The sequence below is a fragment of the Chiloscyllium plagiosum genome, chromosome 11 (assembly GCF_004010195.1).
Source record: "Chiloscyllium plagiosum isolate BGI_BamShark_2017 chromosome 11, ASM401019v2, whole genome shotgun sequence".
Taxonomy (NCBI): Eukaryota; Metazoa; Chordata; class Chondrichthyes; order Orectolobiformes; family Hemiscylliidae; genus Chiloscyllium; species Chiloscyllium plagiosum.
This window is the reverse complement of record NC_057720.1, coordinates 74,321,488-74,334,277: the sequence shown is the minus strand read 5'-3', so window position 1 is coordinate 74,334,277 and position 12,790 is coordinate 74,321,488. Positions and strand designations below refer to the sequence as shown.

The window sequence follows — 12,790 nt, the reverse complement described above, 5'->3', positions numbered from 1 at the left end:
TTTGTGTGCCTGCCAGCAGTTTCTTTCCTAACTCTCGTGCTGCCACCGCCCCCAACCTCACTGTCTGTATTAGTTCCAGGTCAAGGATCACCAAACCACATCAACCAGTATTTCTTATGATTCAAGAACGTTAATCCATTTACAAATTATACCAACTCTTTAAAGTTATTTTCAAACATTCTCAAATCAATTACAGATTCAACTGACTATGAGAAATAATAATTGCCATATTACACTGATTCTGGGACAAAGATTGCCATAGCCCTCCAGCTTCCTCCCAATGTGCTGAAACATATTGTGTCAAAGATGTACACATCAGGTGATCCAGTACATTTGCAGTTATGCTCCACAACCGCACACTGTCCTAACATACTCATCAAAATGTAAATTCTTTCACGTTTCTTATAGTGATCTTCTATCCACAGCCAGATTGACCCTTCCAAGGCAAATCCTCCCAGAGAAAGGAAATCAGATGGCAATTTAACATGCATATACATAACTCTAATGCTGCTTTATGACAGCATAAATCCAAACTGCACTACACAAGTGCCTCCTAGTGTTCAGTTGAAGAACAATGTTAATTAGAGTCATACAGCACATAAACAGACTCTTCAGTCCAACCAGTCCATATCAAACATAATCCCAAATTAACTAGTCCCACCTGCCTGCTCCTGGCCCATATCCCTCCAAACATTTCTTATTCATGTATCTATCCAAATGTTTTTTAAACATTGTAATTGCACCCGCATCCACTACTTTCTCAGAAAGACCATTCCACAAGCAGACTACCCTCTGTGTAAAGAATTTGCCTTTTGTCTTTTTTAAATCTCTCTCCTCTCACCTGCAAAATGTGCTGCCTAACACTTGAAATCCCCCATCCAAGGGAAAAACAGATACCATTAACTGTATCTATACCACGCATTATTTTATAAACTTCTATCAAATTGACTGTCAACCCCCTATGCTCCAGTGAAAAAATCCCAGCCTATTCAGCCTTTATAAGTCAAACCTTCCATACCTGGCAACATGCAAATCTCCAGCGTAATAATACCCTTCCTATAACTGGAACCCAATAATCCAGAAGAGGCCTTACCAATAGTATGTACAACCTCAACATGACTTCCAACTCAAATACTCAAAAGGACTGGCAAGCATGCCAAACGTCTTTTTAACCATGCTGTCTATATGTGATAAAAATTTCAAATAATTATGTACCTGTCCTTATGTTCTACAATACTACCTAAGGCCCTATCATTAATTGTATAAGTCTTACCCTTGTGCATCACTGGATCCAAAACATTAACAGATGCTGCCAGACCTGCTGAACTTTTCCAGCAACTTCTGTTTGTGCAAAATGAAAATTAAGTGGATTTTAATTTGGAGGATGAATAATTTTTTTTTGGATGGCAAGCAGATTTAAATTATTAGGCAGTATTTGAATGCAATTTTGTCTTCATGCACAGGGTGTGAATTTTATCGATTTAAAACAGCAAACTCACTCAACAGAAAAAGAAAACAATTATACTAAATTTACTGGGCTGCTAGACGGAACGATTCTAAAATGCTAGAGGTGAAGGATGAGCAAAACAATTGTAAGTTTCACATCTTTATTTGAGGCTTTGATCAGTTTTAAATCTATTCTTTCAACAATACTATCCTGAGAAATAAACAGTCCAAATTCTAGATATCTGCAATGCTGTCTGCTATGACCTCATCCCATCAGATGGAAAAGGACACAAGAAACAAAAGTGGTGCATTAAATAGCAGTCAAAAAGATCTTTTTACCTCATTGCTGCTTAGGCAATTATTACTTAACTGATGTATTCCTGAAAATCTCAGGTGAAAATTTGTTGATATTTCAAAATAAACAAAATTTCTACTACTAGGATCAAATCCTGTTTTTCTCCAGAGTATTGGTGTCCTCAGACAACTCAAACTTGCAATCACTGAGCTTAATTTGACTTTCAGAATGGGAAAAAAAAAATACGTGGAAGAGGAACAAATACTTATGTAAAACAACTCTTGAAAATAATTTTTATTTAGCATTTATCTTGTCATGCACCTAGACAATGTCAGTACTCAACACAAGACAGAGAAATCTTGAAATTAGGGTTGGACAGTGTTGCAGCACTTGAACAACTTTTAAGGACAGAAAAAGATATATTTTAAAAACCTCTTCTGTATTAAACATGGTACATAGTGCATGCACGTGATGCAAATGAAGAACATTTAACAGTCTTGTACGAGACATATAATTACAAATGAGAGTGCTTTGCACTCATTAACTATACGAAAAGTCCACTGGTTATAGGTCAGATTCTACTTCTTAAAACAGAATTATCAGCAGCAAATGGTCACAAAGTTAACGCAGGGAAGTTTCACTTGGCTTCTTGAGCTTTCTTGGCATTCTGTTTTTCTTTAGCCTGTGTTGGTAAACAGATAGATGATTTTGTCATGTGAATCCAGCAAGATGTATTCAACTTTTTGTTTCTTCCTATCGTTTCACGGTATTCCATAATTGTAGATGTACGAGAGAAACTACGAGTGATCTATCGGCCCTCATATCCATATGCTCAATAATGTCTAGTCCAAAGTATATTGTGAGAGGTATAGTTGGCAATTATGCACGAGGAAATTACACCAATGTGATTCTTCACTGCACTGTCATAACTGCACTGCACATATCATTTAAAATTCCTAATGGTGCTTATAAGCCAAGCCAACCTGTAAACTTTTCAAACCATTAGCTAAATCATAAACTGCATTTAAGTGACTTTAGACATTGTTAAAAATACTTAACATTTAAGAAACTAAATCAAAATATACCCATACATTACATACTTTCATATAATTGGCCCATTGTCACTTGATCAAAATAACAAACACAGCGAACATACTCCATGTCAAGACAGATCACTGCGATCTGATTATTCATGATGCCATTAGTGGGGAGTTGTCTGTATTTGCATCTTTCTAAAATAACAAATAGCCTTATGCATAGTGCCTTTTTTCATTAGGACTGTGCTCCAAGCCTCCAAGCTAACTATTATTGGTTTTGTCAAACCCTGTTACAAAGCATTGGAGCAGTAGGCATTGCTCTTCATTTCAAAAATACACAGTTCCAGTTTACCAACAACAATAGAGGTTCTTCAGATCAATGATTTCTGCTCCTGTTCCCTCTTCGGGGATCTTCATACTTGTGCATCACTCACCCAATCGCCATCTTGAACAGAATCAAGTACAGGCTGGAAAGATTCACAGTTGGCCTTCCTGTCCTTTCACCATTTGAGTCTCTTACGTAGCTAATTAATAATCATGTGAAGGCTTCAGCCTACTGCCACTGTGATTAATCCAGCAGCAAGCAGACCTGCCAATATTCCGCATCCCAGAAGCAAAGAGTGAGGGTTGCTCGGCAAATATTGGGGGTATGGGGAGTCTTGACCAAAGTCAATCAGTGCCTGATTGAGGACATGGGACAAAGGGTAGTGAGTACCCACTGAGAATCACTTTTCTTCTCTAATTTTCAACACCCGGCATCCCTTAACCCCCATGACCCTTAACCTTGGAGCTCCCCATTCCCTGCAAAAATCACATTTTTCACCCATGCCCTTGGATTCAAGGGTTCTGACAGTAGCCAGGGCCAGCTTGATGGTGCTGCCAGGCACATGAGCTCCTGGCGGTCTAGTCTCGAATCCCTGGGGAGCTAATTGAACAGGAAGGCTTTACCAGTGTGCTTGGAACGGTTTAACTACAAGAATACAGTGAGTCTTCCTTGGTACAGACAACATGGGTCTCTTATTAGCTCTCCAGATGGATAGGCAAGGTGCCCAGCGTCAATGGAAGATTCCACTCCAGGAGTGCAGCTGACCTGCTCACAGGCCTACATTTGTGTTACCCTTGAAACAAGAAGCAGAAGAGCATATTTAAAATAGCATTGATTTGGTTTTCTTCTTTTTAAGCTCCGTGCTGATTTGGCACTCCCTAAATAACTTTTACCAAATCACCAAGTGGAGCATCTCAATCTAAAATTCAGGTCCTACCATGCAATGAAAGCACAGAACACCATTGCAAGATAATAGCTGGACCTGTAAAGTATACAAAGATTTAATCATTTGAAATTAATACGTTAATAAAACCGGACAAGTATGAAGCATGTTATTTTGCCTCCAACATCACACAGAGTGCGTTCACTCTGTCCACACCTCTCATGACCTTATTCACTTCTGTCAGATCCCACTGCAGTTTCCTACACTCAAAAGAAAAAACGTCCTTGCTTGTCCAACCACCCCCTAGAAGTCAGACCCTTGAATCCTGGCAACATTCTTGTAAATTTCTTCTGCACTCTTTCCAGTTTTAATATAATCTTTCCTATAGCAAGGTCTATCAAGACCACAAGCAGTATAACTGTCGAAGGTGGTGGTTCACTTTTACAAAAACAATGTCGATATTAAATGCCCACATTCCTTGAATGAATTATAAATAAAGAGATACTTGCCTTTTCTACTAGTGGTATTAACTGCTGGTGCTCTGCCAATGTCTTCAAAAGTTCCATGATAAAGGGCAGATAATTGTGCTTTCTTCTGACATTTTCAATCTGAGACAAGACAAGACACAATGAAGTGAGCTCATATACTGCAATATATACATCTAGAACATCCAGTGACACTCATCCAGCACATGACTTGTCAAATTTGTTATCATTTGTAAGTACCACTCGTTGGGGGTAGTCCAATTTGGGAACCTGGTTCACAATAATCAAAACTTGCATTCTTAAATAGTTTTTAACCATTGAAAACCAATGCAGAGACAGAGTCAGCAAAAATAAGTGATTAAGCAAAGAATGAGCTACTAGATGGAATATCCCAATATTTAATTAAAAACTAGGGTTTTTGAGAGATCTTAGAGAAAGAAGAAGCGCAAGGTAGAACTGCAAGGGAATTTCAGGACAGAATTCCAGAGCATACGCCTGAGGTGTTTGAAGGCACATCAAAGAAGAATAGCAAACCTACAAGAAGCCAGAGTCAGAGTAAATAGAGTTCTGATCATGGGGTCATGTGGGGTTGGTGGTGGTGGTAGGGATGGAGTCAACTTCAGTGATAAGCAGACACAAATTCATAAACAGACACAGCACAATGAGAATTTTAGATGGATGGGAACTATGCAGCATGATAAAGTCAGGGTCACAGTAAGGTTGGCTTTAATGTGCAATTGAATTCAAACTGCAGAGCCTTGAGAGAAGGACCTTAAGAGCATGGAGCACAGGAGGATGACTAGGAAAGCACTGGAGTTCTTAAGTGTGGAAATAAAACATGCATTACTGAAGATTTTAAAAGGCAGATGGACTTAAGAAAGATGTGATGGAAATGAAATTAGATGTACTTTGTTATGGGAGAGGATATGGAATTGAAAGTTCAACACTTGGTGACATTCTCAGAAAGAGGATGCTGTCTGCACTGGCAGCTTGATAGGAAGCAGAGGCATGGAAGTTGTGGGAGATCGATGGTCATCTTCATTTCAACTGAAAACAGCTGATTTCTAGAGATTGATACAGGATCTGCAGGTAGTATTTCACAAATATTGTCCATCATTCATTACATATCGGCAACAAGAAGTGCCTATTTTGGCTTCTGTTTGGCATCCTCGGTGACAAAGTTGAGTAAGTCCTGATGAGCAGCATTGTTGGGATGCAAGGTATTTGCCTCATCCACGCATCCATTAGCAGTCAATGCCTACTTTTGGATTGATTCAGTCACATAATGTTTCCTCTAACTTTTGTTTGTTGTACACAGCCATTTTGCTGCACTGCACAATCCTTTTACGATTGATGCACGGTAACCCATAAGTGTTTTATCTTGTGCAAGGTCTGTTTCACGTACAGCAAATCCCTGATTGCTGCACAGCCCACCAAGTATGAAGTTCATTACGCATGATCCTACTTAACATCCAGATCAACTTCACCACAACTGCAGAAAGCCGAGGCTGTTACATTAGTACTTCTTCAGCACCAGTCTTGCTGAACATAGAACATAGAACGTTACAGCGCAGTATAGGCCCTTCAGCCCTCGATGTTGCGCCGACCTGTCATACCAATCTGAAGCCCATCTAACCTACACTATTCCATGTACGTCCATATGCTTGTCCAATGACGACTTAATTGTACTTGAAGTTGGCAAATCTACTACCATTGCAGGCAAAGCATTCCATACTACTCTGAGTAAAGAAACTGCCTCTGACATCTGTCCTATATCTATCACCCCTCAATTTAAAGCACCCTCGTGCTCGCTGTCACCATACTTGGATAAAGGCTCTCCCTGTCCACCCTATCTAACCCTCTGATTATCTTATATGCCTCTATTAAGTCACCTCTCAACCTTCTTCTCTCTAACAAAAACAGCCTCAAGTCCCTCAGCCTTTCCTCGTAAGACCTTCCCTCCATACCAGGTAACATCCTAGTAAATCTCCTCTGCACCCTTTCCAAAGCTTCCACATCCTTCTTATAATGCGGTGACCAGAACTGTACACAATACTCCAAGTGCGGCCGCACCAGAGTTTTGTACAGCTGAAGTTCATGGTAATGTTGAACCAATAATATTTGCTTTGTAATAAATCTGAATGAAATATACATTGCTTAGTACTTCCATGGCAAGCGTCTTTCCTACAATTATGTCCGGTTTTCCAACATTTTATGGTCTGATTTTACTTTCTTATTAACACAAGACAAATCATTCGAATAAGTGAGGCTAAAATACCATGCAAAGAAGCTAGTTTTGATAAAACCCACCTTATAGCGTTTTAATTTCTGATTTTCCTCTTCAATCAGCATCTGATATTTAGCGACTTCTGACTGAATTGAGTTTATGACACTGTTACTCTGATCTGTATCCATGGGTTCTTCCTGCACAGGCAAAAAGTGTTTTTTGAGAATGTTTTCAGCATCCAATCTATTCTATGGCATCAATTGCAGAACCATTTTTTAAATCAATGGTTCTGAGTGTACAACTTTCAGCTAGGTACAAAGATACTTGAAAGTAAAATAAAATCCTGAAAACAAACAATAAAACAAGCAAATGGTTGCTACTCCACTCAGTTCTCACGAGCTGTGACTGCATCTTAAAACAGAATTCAGTTTTGCTGTATTCAAATAATCTAATAATGCAAAAACTTTCAGAACTAAATTCTACTTTGGTCTATATTTTATATTACTTACTTCAAATTATTACATAATTCAGCAGCAGCCAGTATGTGGAAAAAGTGCCAGGAAAATCGACATCATCCCAGTTTTTATAGTTTTACAACAGCTGAAAGCTAAGAGGGCAGAGGGTTTTAAAGCAAAATAACTTAAATGCTAACTTAAAAATCAGGGTCGAAGAAACATCCAAAAGAGGGATAACGAAAAGGAAGGAAACTAAAAGACAGAAATAGACACAAATGACTTAGTAAAACAGTATTACTGCAGAGCAGCAAAATGCAAATTTAGTTCAAGAATAGTCACATAACAAATGGTTAATCCACTCCGAAGAGGGACAGGTCAAACATCTGTATAAATGGTAGGGGAAAGAGATGACCAGCCACAGCTGAAATTCAGCAAGTATATGATGTCACATTAAAACAGGTGAAATATAAAAAGAAAATCCACGGGCAGAAAGAAGGTAGAAAATGTCCAACACAAGATAACATTAAAAAGCATCAATGGAAAGAAAAACAATTATATAAAAAGAGATCTTAATGAGTCCCAAACACAGCACAAAAATGACTGCAATTTTGAAGAATAAAAGTTAACAAATCATCGAATTCAAAAAAGTACAACTCTCAGCTTATAGCCATTTGGTAGTGATGCGACAAAAAGGAATTGAAAACAAGTGGCCAGACACATTCTGGAGCACAGATGATTTTAACTGGGTTTGTGGACCAAATTATTCCAAATACGGAAAATGCATATTATTATGCAACATGATTTCACCGGATGCTGAGGCAACATTGCAAACTAAAGGGCAACTAGAGGTTTTAAAATGAAAATGCTGAGAGGATGTCATGACTCAGCGCTGCACAATTTAGAGCTATGAATTAGAAGTGAAATTTGTTGTTCTGTTTGGGATGTGAAGTTAGAGATTCTTTTAAAACCTGGATTATAATCTCCCTCAGCATTCTCTCTGATTTTCCTCCTAATGAAACAATTTCACAGTGTGCCATTGACCAAAGTGAACACTGCACTGCACTAGTACAGTCAGCAATTGCTTCACTACAAGCTCACATTGTTCATTTAAAACTACAGGCAACCCATCAGTGTAGTTAGAGGAAGAAATTATTTGAAACCATGCAAAACATAGAAATTTCTGAATAAAAAAAAGGAACAAAAAAAAAACATTGCAAACATCAATCAATAGGAAAGTGAGACTTTTGAGGGCAGAACTTTTGTGATGTTATCAGTATGTTAAATTGCTATAAGAAATCAAAGGAAAAATGTGAATTTGGAAGTGATAATGCTGAAAGTCATTGCAAATTTCAAGTAGCCTTTTCAGCAAAGCTAAAAATAATCTTGGGGGGGGAGCTAACTGAGACATGAAAAAAATAGTAATGATAGTCAAATATATCTATCAAATTTGGAGACATTCACAGAAAGCCTCAATGCAAAGGCTGGCATTCCAACAAGGTGGTCAACAAGTGGAGGAGAAAGTGAGGTCTGCAGATGCTGGAGATCAGAGCTGAAAATGTGTTGCTGGAACAGCGCAGCAGGTCAGGCAGCATCCAGAGAACAGGAGAATCGATGTTTCGGGCATAAGCCCTTGGACAAAGCAATTGGAATCTGAGCTAATGAGGACCAAACTTTTACAAGAAACAGCTGAATAATTAATGATAACTAACCTGAAGATACAGTAAATTAACCAGTAGTTAAAATCATCTGACAGCTAAAGCATTGAGTGTTATGAATCTCTGCAGTCAGAAGGAACAAAATGGCTCAAAAATTGGGAGATTTGAGGGGCAGATACATCAAACTCCATAAATCACAAAAGACCTGGAGAAACAAGGAGCTGGTGAAGTAGATGTGATTTGTGATCCTATCTAGGCAGTAACACTACAGCTCTTAGGACTTGGAGACCCAACTTCCACAAATAAATTGACATTAGAGCTTTTCAATAAAGTTGAGAAGTGTCATCCTGCACTCCAGGGAAGATGACCAAATTTAATGTCATCCTCCCTGGAAATACCAGAGAGACAGAATGGAAGCCATTGGTTACATTTACATTTCTAATGTATTGAGACCCAAAGGATAACCAAGATCCCAGACAGAGCAGAAACTGAAGTATTGCATTTGGCCAATATCTCATTTTATTACTTCTGAAGGTCTGCAGTCAATGCATTTCTTCCAATCCTTCATTTAAACGACCATTCTTCTTGTTTCAAGGCCAGGCTGTGAACAGAAATCATCACAGCAGAATCCCATTCTGTCTTACACTGATGGTTAATTTTTCAGCAGAGGACATTTTGTCTGATTTTTTCTTCAGGCGAGCATGTGGACTGCAGATGCTGGAAATCAGAGTCAAGACCGTGGTGCTGGAAAAGCACAGCTGGTCCGGCAGCATCCCAGGAGCAGGAGAATCAACGTTTCATGCATAATGCCTGATGAAGGGCTTATGCCTGAAACGTCGATTCTCCGGCTCCACGGATGCTGCTTGACCTGCGGTGCTTTTCCAGTACCACACACTGATTCTTCTCTCACTATTGCAAGTGTGCGGTGGTCAATTGTGATATACCAGCTGCCACCTGAACTGAAACCAGCTCAAGCCCAAACAGGAACTGAACAAGGAACCAGCTGGTCTGTTTGACTCAGTTGCAGCTTTTTACCAACCAAGCCACAAAGGGAGGAGCCATATGAAAGAGGTTTATGCCAAACAGACTCAGAGTCATAGATCCCTATAAACTAGATGTCATATAAGCTTGAGCTAAGGAAGTTACCTACAAAACAGTGTCATTGATGTTGGAAATGTTGACAAGCAGCTGGGGAATGAATAGAAAACCCAAACCATGACTTGAGATCACTAAGAGACTTTCCAAACTCTGGTAGATCGTAAACAAGTTTACTTTTTAAATTACAAGGAGGAAATACCAGATATCATCTTATATTGTCGGCATTCCTCATTTACCATGAACAAATGACAGCAAAGTACATGACAGAAATATTTGAAGTCAGTCAATGGGCAAATTGTAATGATATGCTTGCTATAATTTACAAGGCTCTTCTAAACACCAAAAACAATAATGTGAGAATGATAGATTCAGATTTTTAGGGGAAATAGTTTGTTGAAATAGGCAGATATGTGGGATAAAATTTAATACAGAAAATATGAAGTGATAAATTTAGAAAGAAGGAGGAGGAAAGACAATACGAACTAAACACTGCAATTTTAAAGATATAAGCAAGAGTGTAAAGTGACAAGGTAAGTTGATAAAGCTGCTCAAAACAACACACGACCCTTAGCTTTATAAATATAGCCATGAAATACCAAAGCAAATAAGTCTGTAAACTTACATAAAATTAGCCTTGGCCAAAATAATGTATCCACTTCTTGGTCCCAAACTTTTGGAAGCAAGTCAAGGCTTGAGAGAAGAGGCAGAGATTTACCAGAATATCAGGAATGAGAAGCTCCTGCTATCGAGGACCTAAGACAAATTTCAACTGTTGTTCCAGATCAGAGAGGATTCAAAACTAAATCAGTGGCTTTGGCTAGAGTAAATCAGGAGAAACTGTTGATACCAGTAAGGGGATCAATAACCAGAGGACATTAGTTGTTTTGCCATATAACTTAAATCAGAGAAGAGAAGAAGAAAAATAGTTTTACATTTGTTGTCCTGACCAAGAATTCACTGAATGAAGGGTTCCTGGAAATAGAATCATGATGACCTCCAGAATGGATAACATGTGAAAATGTAAAAGAAATTGCAATGCTATGGGGAAAGTGCAGGGAATACAGATTAATTGGATACCTTTCAAACTTCAGTGGCCTCTTTGGTTAACAGTTCAATACTTCACGTTATTTATACAACTGTATAAGTATTGAGCTATCAACCAAAGGCTTTATCAATGAATAATGTGTTTCTGGAGTAGCAGTAATAAATTAAGACACAGAAGTGTGCTGCCAAACGTAAAGACAACAAAAGGAAATACAAAAACAGGAACCAAAGTAACAACTAAAAGCCAAGGCAAACATGCTTACAATTGGCTCCGTGAGAAAATCAGCAAAACATCAGAGATACTTAATATAGCAGAGAGGTTAATGCAAAGCAGAGAGAAAGAGGAAAAAAAGGAAAACTTAAAACACGGAAATATATGGTATTCCTTTTAATTATTGCTTTTAAGATCCAGGCGAATAATTTCTCTAGAGTGCAAAAATCTGATACATCTAAAAGAAACTAGGCCTGCCCAGGATTGATGCCTCGTTACCTTTTGACATAATTAAATGCACACTTTCCAAACAGACCATATACTAGACCAAGGGGTAGCAGCTCAGAGGGGAATAGTATCAACAGTTGCCCAGGCAACCCATTAGTCCAAAACAAGCCAGTGACTTGAGGATCGCAGGATTCCAGATTTCCCAAACTCCAGAGAAGACCAAACGTAACCTGAAAGGCATCTCATGACCCCTCAGAATTCCCAAACTGATTATTCTGTGGGAACTGTGTGGGAATCTTACATTTCAGAGGGACAATTCTCTGTCCTTCAGTACATTCTGCAGATTTATAAATTAACTCATGGGTGATGAGTGTTTCCTGCTAGGTCAAAATTAATGACCCATCTCCAACTGTCCGTGAAGCTGGAGGTGAACTTCTTGAGCTGCTGCAGAGCTTGGGGTGTAGATAGATGATTGTCAGGAAGGGAGCTCCAGGATTTTGATTCATCAAGAGTGAAAGAGTGGTGCTGCAATTCCAATTCTCTATCATAAATGACTTGGAAGGGAATTTGCAGTTGATATACCTGCTGCCTTTGTTCTTCTCTATCTCGCAAACGCATGACCTTTACCAGTGTCGAAGGAACCTTTTTGCTGCAGTGTATCTTGCAGAGCCATTGGCCTTGATTTTTATGAGATTGCAGAGCCATTGGCCTTGATTTTTATGTCCTCGTTGTCTACAGGAGTAGTGCCAGAAGATTGGAGGCTAGCAAATGTGGTTCCCTTGTTCAAGAAGGGGAGTAGGGATAACCCTAGTAACTATATGCCGGTGAGTCTCACTTCTGTTGTGGGCAAAGTCTTAGAGAGAATTGTAAGGGATAGGATTTATGAACATCTGGATAGGAATAATGTGATCAAGGATAGTCAGCATGGTTTTGTGAAGGGCAGGTCGTGCCTCACAAACCTTATTGAATTCTTTGAGAAGGTGACTAAGGAGGTGGACGAGGGGAAAGCAGTAGATGTGGTGCATATGGATTTTAGTAAGGCGTTTGATAAGGTTCCCCATGGTAGACCACTGCAAAAAATACGGAGGTATGGCATTGAGAGTGAGTTGGAGGTTTGGATTAGGAATTGGCTGGATGGAAGAAGACAGAGGGTAGTAGTTGATGGCAAAGGCTCATCTTGGAGTGCCGTCACTAGCGGTATTCCGCAAGGATCTGTTTTGGGACCATTGCTGTTTGTCATTTTTAGAAATGACCTGGAGGAGGGGTTAGAAAGTTGGGTGAGCAAGTTTGCGGATGACACAAAAGTCGGAGGAGTTGTTGACAGTGAGGAAGCATATGGCAGGTTACAGCAGGATATAGAGAAGCTGCAGAACTGGGCAGAAAGGTGGCAAATGGAATACA

At 39.1% G+C, this 12,790-nt stretch overlaps 1 protein-coding gene across 2 annotated transcripts in view; it reads right to left on the bottom strand.

Moving 5' to 3' along the window:
* Positions 1–2,019: 2,019 nt before the first annotated feature.
* Positions 2,020–12,790, bottom strand: part of uchl5 (ubiquitin carboxyl-terminal hydrolase L5) — a 44,609-nt gene continuing 33,838 nt past the window's right edge. For both annotated transcript variants that reach the window (XM_043699817.1, XM_043699818.1), the window contains exons 9-11: positions 6,782–6,895; positions 4,496–4,594; positions 2,020–2,423 (exon numbers count right to left, since the gene is read on the bottom strand). In XM_043699817.1, the coding sequence (XP_043555752.1) occupies positions 2,379–2,423; positions 4,496–4,594; positions 6,782–6,895 (258 nt within the window). In that variant the 3' untranslated portion in view covers positions 2,020–2,378. The remainder of the gene's footprint in view (positions 2,424–4,495; positions 4,595–6,781; positions 6,896–12,790) is intronic.